The sequence below is a fragment of the Nicotiana tomentosiformis genome, chromosome 2, assembly GCF_000390325.3.
Source record: "Nicotiana tomentosiformis chromosome 2, ASM39032v3, whole genome shotgun sequence".
NCBI classification, from domain to species: Eukaryota; Viridiplantae; Streptophyta; class Magnoliopsida; order Solanales; family Solanaceae; genus Nicotiana; species Nicotiana tomentosiformis.
The window spans coordinates 87,236,536-87,253,893 of NC_090813.1; the positions used below are offsets into that span (position 1 = coordinate 87,236,536).

At 36.5% G+C, this 17,358-nt stretch overlaps 2 protein-coding genes across 2 annotated transcripts; both read right to left on the reverse strand.

Moving 5' to 3' along the window:
- Positions 1-1,029: 1,029 nt before the first annotated feature.
- Positions 1,030-7,168, reverse strand: LOC104095635 (proline-rich receptor-like protein kinase PERK8). Its single transcript, XM_033655956.2, has 8 exons — positions 6,135-7,168; positions 5,012-5,425; positions 4,652-4,735; positions 3,983-4,053; positions 3,733-3,809; positions 3,067-3,214; positions 1,632-1,793; positions 1,030-1,542 (listed from the first exon to the last, which is right to left on the reverse strand). The coding sequence occupies exons 1-8, from the start codon at positions 7,021-7,023 to the stop codon at positions 1,354-1,356; spliced, it is 2,034 nt and encodes a 677-aa protein (XP_033511847.1). The 5' UTR covers positions 7,024-7,168; the 3' UTR covers positions 1,030-1,353.
- A 4,592-nt stretch (positions 7,169-11,760) lies between these two features.
- LOC104095636 (glucan endo-1,3-beta-D-glucosidase-like) lies at positions 11,761-14,377 on the reverse strand. Its single transcript, XM_009601800.4, has one exon. It carries the CDS (start codon positions 14,004-14,006, stop codon positions 11,907-11,909), a length of 2,100 nt encoding a protein of 699 aa, XP_009600095.1. The 5' UTR covers positions 14,007-14,377; the 3' UTR covers positions 11,761-11,906.
- Positions 14,378-17,358: the final 2,981 nt, after the last annotated feature.

Here is a 17,358-nt window from a genome sequence, read left to right on the forward strand (position 1 = left end):
TCCATGGTTGATAATCTTTGGAAGCAATAGCAGGAGCTGGACATGTACCATCAATGAAGCCCAGTTTGCTTTTTGCTGAAAGGGCTATCAACACAGATCTCTTCCATCCTTGGTACCCTCTACCATCAAAGACTGCATTGACTAAGCTCATTCCAGGTGCATATAATGAATGAAGGAAGTAGGGGTGATTATCATCAAGAGTCACTCCATTTCTAGTTGAAGTTTGAGGTGCAGGAATGAGAGGTGTTTCAGGTGCCACGGTGGAATAGAGTGAAGAACACAAAAAATGAAGAACAAAGAAAAGTTGAAAGATGAATTCCCTTGGAATCGAGCTACTCTCTGATACCATGAAAGATTGAAGAAGGGAATTTGCAGAATTTTCTATATCTTCTTTCACTCACTGTACAAATATTTATACATGTATTTGTTGTAAAAAGAAACTGTAAAATAAAATTACTCTATACAGTTGTCTAATTCTTATTGCCTATGTCTATAACTGTGTAACTAAATTATTTTGTACACTTGTCTAAATTTCATTGCTTGTAAATACAACTGTGTAACCAAAAATATTCTCTTCTATGCTCAGCATGTGCTCTGTAGGATCCAACGGCTCAAATTAGAAGTTCTTGAATGCCGAGATTCCTCCACGTGTCAAGTCCGTTAGTCAATAATAGAGACAACATAGTCTAATTCCAAACAAACCTAAGTCTCTTGTCTGAAGCCCTTATTCTTCTTCTTCTTTATTTCTTCATAGGTGACTCCGCCGACTCCATTTCTCTCTAATGAGAAGACTGCTCAACATTTTATAAGTCATCATACTCTTTTTTTTATAAGTCAGGTTAATGACATTCACATGATTAATTAACATAATAAAGAGTCAGTGCCTTGTATATTGAGTAATATCTCTAGGGACAAACTTTGGTTGGTCAAAATAGCTACACCGAACAATTGGTCGTCCTTGAGAATTTATCTGCATTTGGTACCATACTACCTCGTGAACAGAACAAACAACGATTAGTTAGGCATGTATTTTAAGTCAAACGAACTTTTGACTAACATATCTACATTGTATGAATAGAATGTTGAATTTCAGAATGCTACAAAACCAATTGTTTGCCGTGTGATCTAGTAAAGACAACAAAAAGGAATAAAAAAAGAAAGCAGATTTCAACGCTAACCAAAAAAGGAATAGCACAGTGATTTACACAATGTAATTACAGGTCAGATCTCTCAGTGAGTTATGGTATATTCATTCGAAGATTGTGAGAAACCACCATTTGTCGGCGCGAATTGCTAGGATTTTGCACCAGGTGGGAACACAAGGGAAATATTTGATAATACGCCATTGAAAACTCAACTTCTATAGCTGCTTTGGGAGTAATTGAAGAAATCTGAACTGTACTCTTGACTTCCAAAGGCCATTCTTTGAAACATTCTTATCTGTGCAGATTGTTCCCTTGAATCAAAAATTTCACTTTGTCCAGGTTTCATTCCATTGGACAGATCTGACAGCTCATCCATGGAATCTAGAGCTCTAACCACCTGGAACAGGAAGACAGACAGACAATGCAAAAAATTTAGGATTGCAGCAAAACGAATAATAAACTGCCTCTGCAAATAAGACTAATCACCTGGCTCATACGAGGCCTTTTTGGGCCTGAATGACGTACACAAGCTGCAGCTGCTTCAATCATCCGGAACATCTCACTCGCAACAAAGTTCTTTTCAAGCCTAGGATCTACTATATCTTCAAAATTTTCAGTCTCAAGTGCTTGAGCAAGCAAAGGTCGAGCCTACAAGATAGAAGGTAATATTCTCAACTTTAACTTATCGAAGACACTACCCGAGTGACTATGAGAATAATGTATAAGCAAACAGGACAAACTTTCAACAGTTCCATCCCTAGTGTGAATAGTGATATTATTAGTCAGACACGGATAAAAGCAGTATCACCCCTTCCTGATATTCTGTCTAAGGGTATTTAGGTACAGAGAATTTAAAAAAAGCATGGGTTACTACATTTTACCCGGTTAGTTTAAATTAAGGGATCAAAGAGAATGGTCAAGTAAAGTTGGCAAGTGATCAAGGAATGGGTGCGCGGCATGGGAGTGGGTGCCTCATCTTTTCTTTTATTTGTTGATAAAGAGCTACCATGTCCTTTTCTTTTATAAACTGCAGCAGGTTTTGTTATGAACTTGTTAGTTTAAATTACCTTTAAATTACCTTCTTGTGATGATCTAAAATTAACAAGAAGCGACAAGCGTAGCACGAAAGTAGAGGAGGTCGTATCTTTCTAAACTAAAAAGGTAAATAGTACTTGACCCAATCACATAGGTTGAACTTTATGTTTTGTTTTTATTAACGACAAGTGAGGATTGCATTGTCATCCTCTGCCAGGGTGATGGAACTTAGAAAGTAAATTAAGTAGAAATGACAATTAGACCTCACAGCTACTCAGTGCAGTACTAATAGAAAAATCAATATAAATATTGAGCGTAATCCACTGCCAGATAAACCTAGTAATCTAACTGATTGGAAAGAAGTAAGAATATTCCGATGCTACCTGCTTCGCTTCCAAGAAAAGGTGAAATGCCAAGCTTGAAGTTAAGTGATCTTAACCTTGCCACTTGAGCTAGATATCATTTTCTACTCAGTTTATACTAGTCTCAATTATGTTAGTGCTTTAGCATTTTGTTTTTTTACAGTCCTAGTTGTGCTATTCCTAAATCACTCCTCTACATCTTTTTAATAAATCAAATTCATTTTATTATATATCACTACAGCCAGCTATCTATGAAACACGAAATATTATGTTTACACAAAAAACTCAAATGAAATTAATTGTCTCCTTTGATTCTCCATAATAGTCACACCCACCCCCCCCCCCCCCCCACAACCAAAAAAAAGAAAAAAAAAGATTACCTTTGACTCTACATGCTGGGCCTAGGTTTCAATATTTAGTTTCTCTTTAATTCAGCATACAAGGGATGCTTGGCCACAAATTTTGGTTAAGCATCAACATTTAATCATTGCAGGAAATTAACAACAAATAAAATGTGAACTTACCCATTCAACCAGGCTTTCATCGCCTAAGGGCTGAGATTGGTCAACAGGTTTCCGCCCAGTAATAAGCTCCAAAAGTACAACGCCAAATGAATAAACATCAGATTTCTCCGTTAATTTTCCACTAGATGCATACTCTGGTGCCAAGTATCTGGAATCATTCATGTTAATATCAAGTAATCAGCTCAAGGCATCATATACAGCTACAAAATAAGTCATTTCGATTAATATCAGTTTAGCCCACTTCTTTGTGTAGGATAACAGGGCCAATTGGAAAATTTAGGTGGCCGACAGTTGCATAATGGTTGTAAGATGCTGCATAAAGCAACTGTTTGACTGAAGACTAAATCCTGCCCTCACACAAGAGCACAAAGTTACAATTTGGAGCATGAAACCAACTTTAGGCTGTTCTTACAAGTGGGAAATCAGTTTATGTCATTATTAAGGTCAATTTATGGACTCCGCTGAGGTTCAAAGTGAAACGGATGTGACATAGAGTAATAAAAGTTTTTTATAAGCAAAAGCAGGTTTAGGATCACAGTTTATGGAGATCACTTGTGGTAACTGCCAAAGGTATTGAGGATATTGCCAGTTGATACAAGATTGTAACAGAATATGAGGCCAAAATAGATTTCTTCAAATTTAAGACTTAGCACATGTATGACCTACCCAAAGGTTCCCATCACACGAGTTGACACATGTGTATTGACATCACCTGCTAACCTTGCAAGCCCAAAATCTGCAACCTGCAAGGAGAAAATGCATTGAAAAACTGCATAAAATGCATGAACTATGAGGCATAACGCATACGATTTGCTATACACAATTACAGCATGGAACACAAGATATTTTGGTTCAGTAGCCTAAATTCAACAAACAATGACAATACCAAGTCACAAACTTGGATAAATTGGCATACCTGTGCTTCAAAGTTGATATCCAAGAGAATGTTTGATGATTTGATATCCCTATGGATAATGCGGGGATGGCCTGAGAATGACATAATTAGCAAAATTTTAGAGGATAAATCAGTAAAGAAAAATTGCATAAAACAACAATATGCTCTATCACCAAAGAAAGCCCATGGCGAATTACAACTTAAAAGATTGGTCAATTTTAGTACAGTCAAACCTCTCTATAACGACCTCGTTTGTTCCGAATATTTTTCGATGTTATAGCGAAGTGTTGTTATATAGAACATATATTATAACATAACATAAAAATTGGTTCCGGAAAAGCTTGGCTTTTATGGTAAAGTGTTGTTATATGGGGATGTTGTTATAGAGAGGTCTGACTATATTAGTTTTCATCAATAAACAATGCTGACTAGTCAAGGTTTTACATTTCTATACCGAAGGATGACAAAATCAGGCTATTTTGATGGAAAACAAATGCTAAGTGAAGAGCATTTGGTATTTTGCATCTGAACTTCTTTGCAGAAATCTAAAACCGCTCCTCTAACCACTTTGTATCAATTATTCCTTTTATTAAGTATCCTGAAGCCCTAGGCTTTAATGGAACAAGTGGAAATATAAATATAAAAGGAAAGAAGGAAATTCTTTTGATACGGGGGAAAGAGGGAAATTACAGTCTTCATGCAGATAAGCAAGTCCACGTGCTGCACCAGCAGCTACTTTAACTCGGGTAGCCCAATCCATAGTCCCGCCTTTACCTGCAGCATTTAATCAAGTGATAGAAGTTAAGTTGCAATCACATCTGAGAATAGAGAATGTTTATGTTCACTGAAATGTGGCACAACAGAAGGCCAATTGGCTGTAGCCAATGTTAGCAGCTAGTCATGTCTTTGGACATTATTAGCCATGGTAACGAAATAAGCAACTCATCTTGAAATTGTGGAATTGGAGATCTCAATCATAGAAAAGAGAATCTATAGTACAGTAATCCAAGTACTTTAATTCATCAGTTCCTTATTTCACACCGGTCTTACCATGAAGATGATAGTCAAGCGTGTCGTTTGGCACATAGTCGTAGACAAGTAACCTTTGTTGCTCTGAGATACAATAACCAACGAGCGAAACCAAATGACGATGGTGTACACGGCTGATAATCTCAACTTCTGCTCTGAACTCACGTTCCCCTTGTCCACTTCCACTTTTCAGCTGTTTGACAGCGACTTCCCTTCCATCACTAAGAACACCTTTGTAAACACATCCAAACCCACCTTCACCCAAAACACTATCAGAGGAAAAACCATTTGTTGCCTCAGCTAATTCTTCATAAGTGAACCACGATCTTGAATTTCCAATACCGCCATGCTCTGGAGAGTACATAAAAGTGCTTTGCGAGCCGCTTGCAGCTAGATAAGCAGAATGTTGGGATCTTGATCTTAGGAAGGATGTATCTGGAAAAATAAGTATTTTATTATGGCTCCAAAAGCTGCGAAGAGGGTGGGTTGTTACACTTTTAAAATAAACTGTAAACAATACTTGAAAACAAATTTGCACAATTGGCACAGCGAAAATCAATTTTTCTGACCCGTACTTTATACTTCAAAGCTGATCAATAAATGGAAAGTGAAAAGAGAACACAGATATCCAAGTTACACAAAAGTTCAAAACTCTAGTTTTCTTGAGAAAGTAATTTTACTGAGTGCACCTGCACTCAACTCTGTAGCAAAAGGAAAAAGCATAGAGTAAATTTTCATGCAAAGAAGCAAAAGTATTCCTCCGATGTTCAGTAATACAGATGGGCCGTCTGTAATTTCGAAAAACAGAGCTTATACACCATTTTTTGATAAGGAGCTTATATACCATTTTAAAGCAACAACAACAACAACAACAACACACCGGTGTAATCCCACAAGTGGCGTCTGGGGATAGTAGGATGTAGAAGGGCAGTAGTTCTTTAAAGCAAATTCCTTTTATTTAGAATGATCATTATGGTTCAAATGCAATAGTTCTTTGTCACCACTACAGTAATCCATGCAAGGAAGAGTTCGGTAAAGGATGGATGCATTTAGTTACTCCGGCAAAGTAGAATGATTTAGCCAATAAACAAATTCCACACAACAAAATCCATAAGGAAATTCAAGAACCTATGCAAAGCAATACCTGAATTTGGTGAGGAAGCAGCAAATGGAGAGGGTCCCAAGTAATTGAGATTAAATGCACTCTCTCTTTTCTTTCGCTTCCGTGTAAACCAGACAGCAAGAATCACCAGGCTAAGGGCCAAAAACCCAGCAACAACACCAATTGCCACTACACCTCCAGTCTTATTTCCCCCACCATTTCTGGGACTTGAATCTGCAGTGATAGCAGGGTTAGGGGTAGTTGATTTAGCTGTGGGCTTCTCTGTAGGAAGGCGAGGCACAGGTAATGGAGGGGGAGCTCCAGCTAGAGATGCATTATTAGGGGGAGCAGGAGGAGAAATAGAAGGGGGTGGAGATGTTAAGGGGACAGGTGGAGGAGCAGATGGCAGTGAAGCTGGAGGGGGGGTTGATGCAGCAGGTGGAGGGGAGTTTTGTGGCGGGTTTACAACAGGTGGTGGTGGTGGTGGAGAATCAGGGGGTGGTGATGGATTTTTCACTGGTGGTGGAGGGGAAGGTGAAACTGCCGGAGGGGGAGAAGGTGGGGAAGGAGGAGGGGCTGGAGGAGGAGATTCTCGTGATGGTGGGGGTGGAGATGAAACTGGAGGTGGGGCACTGGCAGGTGGAGGAGCCTTAGGAGAAGGTGGTGGTGGTGAGGGCGGTGGCGGCGGTGATACTGACGGTGGTGGTGCTGCTTCTGTCGGAGGTGGTGGTGGAGGAGATTCTGCAGGAGGTGGTGATTTTGACTCTGATGGAGGAGGAGAAGGCGGAGCTGGTGGAGAAGAGGATTGAGGAGGTGGAGCTGAAGAGTCTGGAGGTGGAGGAGGAGATGTACTAGAACTAGAATTTGAAGGTGAAGCTGCAGGGAAAACTGGGAGTGGAACAACAGAAGGGGAAGAATCTGGAGAGGCCATTTTCAATAAAGGTCTCAACTTTAATCATGAATTATGCAGTAATCCTCTAAAATCCACATTGGAATTTCCCAAAACCCCTCATTTGCACACAAATAGTCAAATATCCAAGAATGCAAACCCTTTTTCCCAGATCTTAACTACTGTGTCATATGAAAGCCTCAAATTGAAGTCGCACTACTGGCCAAGAATCAACCTTTCAAGCCAAAACTAGTCCTATAAACCCTATAATTAAACAAAGTTAACCCAGATTAACAGATTCGAAAGAGAAAATGAGAATGCACCAAAACTGAAGTCAGCAGCGCCTAGATTCAGTAGTAAAGGAAAACTTGACAGACCCAGATCCCTCAAATTGTCATTAGGAAAAAGCATAATACAATGTTAGTAGTTCAAAACTCGACTTACCTCTTAACCCACTGCTTTCTCTTAGACTTCTGGGTCTTGCTCAATTACAGGTAGGAGCCTTAGAACATGAGAAATGGTGAAGCTGTACTAAACAAATGAAATGTGGGCAAATGGGGAACGTGGGTGCGACTTCGAAATAGTCGTTTCTTGATTTCGTTTGGTAAATCAGAATCTTGAACAAGAAAGACATAACATGGTGAGGGAGGCCTAGGGAAAAAGACTTTGTGAATAGTGATGGACTCAGCATTTACGTCAAACAAATTAATTATTGTGCGGAATAAAGATAAATAAACATTCTTCTGTGTGTGAACTGTGAAAGAACGTTATCGAGAAGCTAAGTCAAAGAAAACATCATGAAGCCCATGTTCAAGGATGAGTTTTTTTTTCGGTTTTGTGGTCTCTGCACAACAATTGTAAACAGACAATCATTAGTCATAGACCCAACACTACGTTTAGAATATTTTAGTAATTTACTACTTAGTTGTCTTCTCCGACCTTATTCTTTTGTCAGTTTATAACTGTCATTGTCTATGGAAAAACAAATATACGTTGCTATTAGCAGTAATTTATGACTCACTAAATTACTCCCTTAATTACCGGCTACGCGTAAACAATGGCGGTGTTGTGCTTAGGTTTCCTTTTTTACTGTCTTTCATCTTCTCATTTTTTACTCTTTCTTTTTCCTTTTTCGCTTTTGAGCTTAATTTTTGTGTGTAAATACGAGAAAATAAGAAGTTTACATTATCATATCACTAAAAATAAATATGAGACTTTCCATCATAAATGAGATTATAATCATAAAATAAAAGAAGTTACATGCTGTAAAATAATAAATTTTATTTACATTACAAATGTATGTAAGTTAATTCTGGCTTCGAATATCTCCTCTTTTCTCTTTATTTTTTCATGAAGTATATAGGAGTATATACTAACTTGTTAGTATACCATAAAGTTTGTTGAACTAACGAGAGAATAATGCTTTTGCTTTAACAAGGGCAAGAGTAGATGCGGTGAACTGTGCACATTGATGTTGAAAGCAAAGTTGATATATAACTGTCTCAATTTAAAAATAATATAATAAATTTGTAGCATGAAATCAAATATTACAGTTGTGGCAGAAAAATATTTATATTTGTAGCACACAGTTCCATTAAAATAGGAATATTAATTATTAATCTTTAAATATAAGCAATTTGAATGGAAAGTCAATAATTCTTTGTACAAAAATCATGTATTTTTTTCTCTTTATCTATTAGTTTTCCTTCTTTTTTTTCATCTTCTTAATTTTATTTTCTGCCGAAGCCAATATATTTTCTAAATTTGTTCCATTCGTTTTCTTTTTAATTATCTTTCTTAAGTTTTTCTCTTCCTTCTTTCTTCCTTTCTTAACATAAAGATCTTACTTCGATAATAATATACGTTAATATATACAAAATATATATATAAAAATATATATTGAATTAACACATATAAAATATACATAAAAATCCATCTTTAATTAAGATGACACTTAGACATGTGAAATATACATAAAAAATATAGCTTAAATTTAATTAAGATGGCATATAAATATACAAAAAACATATATATAAAAAATACATCCTGAATTAAAATGACACTTGACATATAAAATATATTTGAAATATACATTAAAAATATATTTTAAAATAAGATGGCACTTCACAAATAAATATACAAAAATTATATACATAAAAATATATTTTGAATTAAAGTGATACTTAAATACAAAATATAAAAGACGTATAAATCAATACATCTTGAATTTAGGTGGCATTCACATATGCATTAGATTTTAAAAAATGGAGTGAAGAAGATGAATGTTGGGCTTAATTTTTGTAGTATGCTAATAATGAAAAACAAAAGTGCTATTTATAGAATAAATAATAAATGATGCTATTTTTTAAAATAATAGTTAAAAAAGGATCAAATGTAAAATATATTTATTTTTTTTGTGACATCTGTCATACTGGACTTTACAATGACTTCTTCCTCCTCCTGAAGATTAAGTTTCTACTTTTGAGCTTGAAAACTAATTTGAGAAAAGTTATTTGCTTACAAAATTTTCAAACAAAATTTCGGGTAAAGAAGTTATATTTGAGACACTTTTTCAATCAAACAATCTTCTTTCACTAACCACTTACAATTTATTTTCTATTTTTTTAAAAATAAAAGGCCATAATTATTCAACCAAGTTGTGGCGCAAACCCTTTCCGTATAACGTTTTTCATATTCCCTCGTTTTCTTAGTGACATGTTCTTTTCTGATTAAACAAAATAATCAAGTGAAAGCTCCATTTTGATATGATATATATAATCTCCATCTATGGCATTATTATCATAATCCAACAATTGAAGTAGATGCAGAATGTAAATTCTTTTCTTTTGCCAGAACTAGTGATAAAATTATACTGTAGCAGTCTAATGAATAGTACTATTTTGTACTACGAAAAATCATCATATTCTTCCGTTTGTTTTTATCGGAGTAGGTGGTTGTCGTGAAGAGATCTTTATGCTGAAAAAAATTGCTTTTCAATGGTAAACAAAAAATTACTAGTACTATATTTCAAACACCTATGTCCAACCCCAATTGCTTTCTATCCACATTGGAAAAATGACATATTATCTAGATGGTCTTCTTGTTTGCAGTTTGAGTTATTCCATTTTCCTTTACATCGTCATTAAAGCATCGGACAAGTCTCAAGTCACCCTCTGATTATTTTTCCCTTTTTCCTTTTCAATAAAACCAGGCAACTTTTAGTCTTTTACTGTCTTTCATTAAAAAGAGAAAAGTCCCAAGTAAATTTGGGTAACATAAAAAGTTCAAACATTAGAAAATGTAAATGATTTTAGATTACTTCATGTTTGTTGCCCAATATATTTAAATGTTGTCACATCAATATTTTTCGATTTGCTTATTAAAAAAAGAAGAAAAAATAAAATTGTTATTGCATAATTGAGCAATTCTCACTATCCCACTTCTTCCTTCCCTTTCCAAGATCTCATATGTAATATAGAAACTTATAACCCAAAAAAATTACGTGTGTATGCAAATGTATCAAAGTGTGCACGACATTTCATTCTATTTGTATATTTTACAATCATTTGGGAAAAAAAAAATTGTAAAATCAATTCTCTCTAAGCATCTCTAATAGCCAATAGTTTTTTCATGACGTGTGGTATGAAGTTTGAGTTAATGCAAAAAATTCAGAGGGCACCTCTCTTTTATTTGTTGTCACTTCGCTGGAGGGAGTACGTGCTGTCCACCAAACCATGAATTAAAGAAATTGAAATGCAAACATTTCTAAAAATAAATAAGAAATTTTTGCAAAAGCACATCAATATCAAAAGATCTCACCAGGAAAAAAAATAATGATTTATAATGCAGCAACCGTTGGCAGTTACACCAGAATCCTGCCCTCTTTCTCCATCTTGTCATATATTATATTATGTCCAGTTACAACTAGGCAAACATAGGCACCAGCTAACATTTTAGGTTGGCCCCCTGAAGGCCTAATTTTTCTTGCATCAGAAGGTTGCAATTACACTTATATTGTTGGAACCTACTACTATAAAGAGAGAAGAGGAGAAGTTTGTACTCGTCTTCTTAATAGAGTAGACGAGCTTTGTCTTTATTTAGTTTTGTGTTTTCGCTTGATTTTCTGATTGGTTTGTTTGTCACTGCCCCTTCCCTTTTATCTCTCCTGAGCCGAAGGTCTACCGGGACAGCTTCTCTATATTTTTAAAGGTAGGGGTAAGGTCTGCGTACACACTACCCTCCCAGACCCCACTTGTGGAAACACACTTGGTTTGTTGTTGTTCATAATAGAGGAGGCAGCATATTTGCTCGCAATAGCAGGGACATCCTTCTACAAGGAGTCTCATCCAACACCACTTTGCAGACAAACATTCACTAAATATACATGTAAACCAATGCAAAATAAACATCAATTTGGGCCAAAATGGTAAAGCCTTAGAACCTCTACATTTTCGGACTCAAAACTCACATACAAATCGACTTGTGATAATAGGTCGACGCTGCTTGTATAAAATAAATTTTGTGTGTGCTACTGTTTGCACGAACAAACTGTGTAACCTAGTCAATCAGACCACTTGGCTCCATAGGTGGTCGTTCAAATGGCATTTGGCTTAGTGGATAAGTGCCAATTGCATAAGCATCTATAGGTTCAAGACATGTAACATAACAGAATGTAGCAGCAAGAAAATTCTAATTAGAAACTCTATTAATAATGATGCATATTTCATGTTAAAAAGCCTCAAGAAATGGCCCAGTGTAAAAAGCATGAGCATTGTGACATTGGTCAATAATAAACACATTGTTATTCTCACTGTGTTACTCATGCCAAATTTATTGAAGTTTCCTCAGACAAATGGAAATGATCAACCCTTTAAGAATAACAAACTAAAAAGCATAATTAGCAAACCTCTCAAATTTAATGCTCATCATTTTCTGCTATGAATCCACCACAAGAGATTTGAGAGTGAATTTCCATCATCATGATTGCTCAGGTCCCTCACTTTCTTTAGAGCTTGCTTCATTCTATAAATAGCTTCCAAGGCATAAACAAATCCTTTCCAACCTTCCTCAGTTCTATTTTTGGGTACACTAGTGAGTGCCCATTTAACAAGCTCCTTCACATAATCCACATCAGAAAACACAACCTCAGTGATTGGCAAAAGTGGTAGAACTTGAATCCCCAGCCTAATGTCTTTCCTCTCAGCTGGAGCAAACCAAAGAATGCTGTCTCTTTTTCTAGACCATAAAATACCAACCACCTTATTTTTCTTGACAAAACTTGGTGCATAGATTTTGTTGTCTCCTTTTACATGCCACCAAGTCTGTGCTGACAGCATTTCAAAGGCAGTAAGAGTTGATCCGATGGAAACAAGGTCTGTATCTCCATACGCGAATCCCATCAATGCTGCTGAATAATACGCATTAATAGCTTCACTTGTACTCTCTTGATTTCTCCCAAATGGAAATTCATTCAGCCCTGCAGCCCAAGAATGTAACTTCCAGAAGTCAAAACACCTAACACGAGTATAATGCCGGTTCTGCTTAAGTCCCAAGTTCGTGTAATCTTCAACTAAAGCATAGGCTTGCTTTTTGTACTGATTTCCCCAAGCAGGATCAAATTTAGTAAGCACAGAAATCCCATACACAAAGTATCCCAAATGAAAATGGTGGTCATTATAAATTCCAAAACCAAAATCAGCTGTTGTGTCATTTATCCCTTGTTTAGTTACAAGGCCACCCCATTTCCTGTCATATAAGAAACCATTGGCACCAAATGTTCCATTTAACCAAGGCTCTATTGTATCCTTCAAGTATTGAACAACAGCCAGGGTTATCTTAGGATAAGAAACCTCTTCTGCAATCAATGCCAATCTTGCTGCTCTAGCAACCAATTTCCCATAAAAATACGACGATGTAGTAGATATGTTTGATGCATTCAAAGTCTTGACATCTTTACCAAGTGCACGAATAATTTCAGGGACTGATTTTTTATTCAAACCTTTAACCGAATGCCATGATATTGGAATTGAATTTGTTTCAAGCTCCCACGAATCTCCAACAACGCCAACAAGCTCACCATCAATGCTTCTATACTGGAAATCATCCAAAACAGTTACTGAAGAATCTGCTGTTGAAAGAAGTCGACGATGTAGAGGGTGAGCAAGCATAAGCAACTTGCCTTTACCGTTCACATCCCATTTGTAACTAAGACCAAAAGACCTCAAAGTTGCACTTCCAGACACGGGATAAGCCGAGCTGTACTGATCAAGAATTTTCTCACATTGGCGATCAGAAATAGTCAAGAGAGCAATCCGTATTACACCCGAGAATCCACCAGAAATAATGGAGGATACATTGTGAGTCAAATGAATAGGAGAAGATGCATATAGGATCCATGTTTGACGATTGCGGAGTCTAATTGTGTACTTAGTGAAAGAACTATCACAAGAGAGTTTGCGTATGGGATCAACGGTTGAGATTGAAATGGAAGTGTTTCCACTAACGGCAAAGGTTAAATAAGGACTACCTCTGACCAGAAAGAATCTAAGGTTACTTGATGGTAAGTCTAAAGTAACACTAAGATCACTATATGATGAGATTATGTGGTGCTGCGTTGGGTTAGGATTCTTGAAACCGGATATAGTCAAATCCGGGCGAAAAATCTGTTCTATTAAAGCAGAGGTTATGTTCTGAGATGGGTAACAAAGAGAAACAGAGGAGTTAGCAGAGCGAATTAGATAAGGTTGGATGTATTCAGGTGTGTCACCATTCTTGAGCACAAAATTTTGGAAAAATGAATTAGTGGGCAAAGGGGTGGAAAGAAGTTGGCTAGAAAAGTAATCAGATGGATTAGGCAAGACTTTAGATTTTGCTTTTGTGAAGAGAAAATGATGGTTTGGTCTATGGTTTGAATTTGAGGTTAACTGAGCATTATAACCATTAACAAAAACAGAAAATGAATAGAACAGTAAAATAAGCAACATTGCATACTCACTGTGCAGAGAACTTTGGGTTACAGCTCCCATTTTAGATGATTGTTGAACAGATTTTGGAAGGCCCTTTAATTTTTGGCTACTGAGTTTACTTTAAAAGAGGATGGATGAGGATTGGTTAGAAAATGTAAAAAGATTCTCCTTGTCTGATATTCCACTTTAAAAGAAATAGTTGTACCAAGTTGACTCAGAAGAAGGATTTAATTCAGAACGTGACACAATCGTGTTTCATAGTTTACATTTCTTTCCTTTTTCGTAGTTGTCATTAACAGCTGGCTAGCATCATCTTGTGCTTAACAAGTGGCTAAAAGTCCAAGATTTCCTGCAAAATTAATGGCATTGTGATTAACAAGGAAAAGAAATGAGGAAAAATAAGAGATCTAAGAGACAGACAGGGAAAGTATACTGGTAATTGCTTTCTTTTAATTAAAGTTGAATGTACTGCATAATGGTGTAACGTTACAGAACTTGACGGAAGGGAAAAAATAACGTTGCAAAGACTTATTATATGAGGACTGCAGTCTGTACTTGGCATAAACTATCAGTTAAATAGGACCCATTCAACTGAGATAGAATATAAAACAAAATACGGTGAACGTTACTAACGAATATTTGCTGCCCCTTTGGTTGGTGAAGTCAATAACAGGAGGGACAAGGTTTTAAATTTTATGGGTTAAGAGTCGTAATTTTAAATTTTGTACATATTTAATGATTTTTTGGACAAAAATACAGGGTATGAGCGAAATTGAACTCATAACTTCTACGTTATATACGCCTATGACAATAACCCATTACGTAGCTCTCGTTGAAATAGATTAATGTATGATGATTCTCGCAATTTACATATTATGGGACAATAATTCAAAAGGAGAAGCCATATTTTGTTACCACGTCATGATCAGAAAGATTAAGATGTAGATTCTAGGGCAACGGGAAAGAAAGAAAACCAAAGAGCATAGCAATGTGTAGTTGAAGAAAGTGCTTTAAGAAACGGTAAGTTCAAAGTTGCAGGCGAAAACAGACAAAACTGTCCCTTTCTGGTGTGCATCTTGTTTAAAAATATACTCCATATTCTAACTTTAATTTAAGAGTAAATAATAAATGCGGCGAATTATATTTTCCGGATTCTTGGTGTGTCATAAGAAAGATTTTTGTAGAAGTAGAGCAAGAATATCAGAGCGTCACCACTAGCCACATCGTGAAGGCTGAGGTCAACGTGTTTGAAGTGTCACATCACGTATTGGACACCAAGACACCATATCTATTGGACAAACAACATAAGATACTTTGGTGTCAGACATACTGATGGAAGAAATCACCAAAAGCCTGTAGCTTGTTCATCAGCGAAGAATAATTTACCCCACACCAAAAGGCAGAGGGGAGGAAAGGAAAAGCAAAAAGAAAAGGTATCTGCTTTCTCTTGTCATCGCAGGTTAGAACCACTTCTTTTCGCTAACTGAATAGATAGAAGATATATGAAGCAACCAAATAAAGCACATATTCCTTCAGAAAGTTCAGATGAGAATCAGCTAATTGTTGACGGAACAATTCATAAGAAGTCACCTAATGCTGGTCATGAAAAAACTGTATCATGATTTGACATAGGCATGAGCCATGATAAACTAACAAGATGACCCACCTATAGATATAGTTTATTATGTATTTATTTTCCTGTTGGTTGCTGTATTGGGGGGGTGCAATACCACAACCTTCTAATGACATGCCTACACCTAATGTGAAGTTAGCTCTTGAATCCAGGTTGTTGTTTATCATGGTTCCAAGGTTCCTCCTTCATGCATATGCTATATGGTGTGGCCGATAAAGAGCCAAACATCCGATATTCAGAAGCAATATATGTTTCTGGCCCCAACAAATACTGTGCTGAGTATGATTCAAGAAGAATTTCAAACTAAGCTCCAAATATGACTCTTCACCTTTGAGGCCATATCCATAACTAGCTGGTCAGATTGGTAGCCTTTACAAAAGGCTTTCCAGATTGACACATTCTCAAAACCTCAATCTTGCACCAGGCAAAACAAATAAATTTTACTGTGCTCGGCAAGCAACCAAGTGAAACTTCTGTTCAGAAAAACATACCCATATATACATCGAAGAGGTCTTTTCTACTAGAGATTTAAGCAGCAACATAAAACATTTTTGCGGAAACATTTTGCAACATAACACCCTTTCTTATGGCTTCAACATGATCAGAAACATATAATAAAGGGCAGCCCGATGCACAAAGCATTCCGTATTCACGCAGGGTCCGGGGAAGGGCCGCACCACAAGGGGTGTGATGTAGGCAGCCTACCCTTCGAACTCGTGACCTATGGGTCACACGGCACACTAAAACAAAAATCAATTAGATCAACCATACACATTTACTCTGATAGAGAAGAATGTACACGCAATTAAGTACATGAAACTATCTGAGGTTGATCTCCCAGAATATGAAAAGAGGTTACAGCATCTTGCGACTCTATAGAGCCAACATCTAATACACTGGTCAATTCACACGCCTTAAGCAGAGAAAGGAGAGACAGGCAAGAAGTTACATTATCAGATACAAACTCAACAGAAATTACTCCTTTGTCATCAGAAGTATTGGTATATCAACTCCCAACAGTGAGACACACAGGACACGCAAAATGCAACACATCACAAGTTTCGAAGTTTTCCTATCAGACATTTCAAACTCGTACACGTTCAACAGTTACGCTAATTAAAAAGCAATGACACGGTGTGACCTTAGTAGAATATGCACCTGAATGATTGATCTAGTTTTTCACTTGAAATATCAAATATCTGGTGCATGAATATACTTAACAAGCGCCGTTACATCTTTGTATCCCTCTTTACAGCTGACCTTAACTTCATTTCCCCTTTATGGCATTTTCCCATCTTACTGAACTCTTATTGCACTTCCAGAAACAATTATGAATGAACAATCAGCAAAGAATTCGAAAACTTTCTGAATACTTAGTAAACAACCGAGACCTATAACTCCAATACCAAGTAAGATCAGATGCAGAGTACTCCTTCAAAGTTCAAACATTCCAGTAAAAGCAAGACTTCAGCACAGCCTACTCTTTTCCTTTTAAGTCTTGGGACACCAAAACCTCATCTTAAACGATGTTATAATGTTCCTTTTCTACCCTCTTACTTGCCTAAAAAGTAAAGAACATTGGAAGTGGCAATTGTTGCACTTCAAAAAATTTCACCAGAAGCAGCAAATTTGATTTAAAAAGAAAAAGGAGAACAGAAAGGAGACAAAACCGAACAGTGCCCAGATTTCAAGACAAATTTGGACTAATGGCTACCTGCTAGATGAAAAGCTGAAAAAGGGTCAAAGAATTGGGCAACTGCGAGACAGAGATGTCCAAAA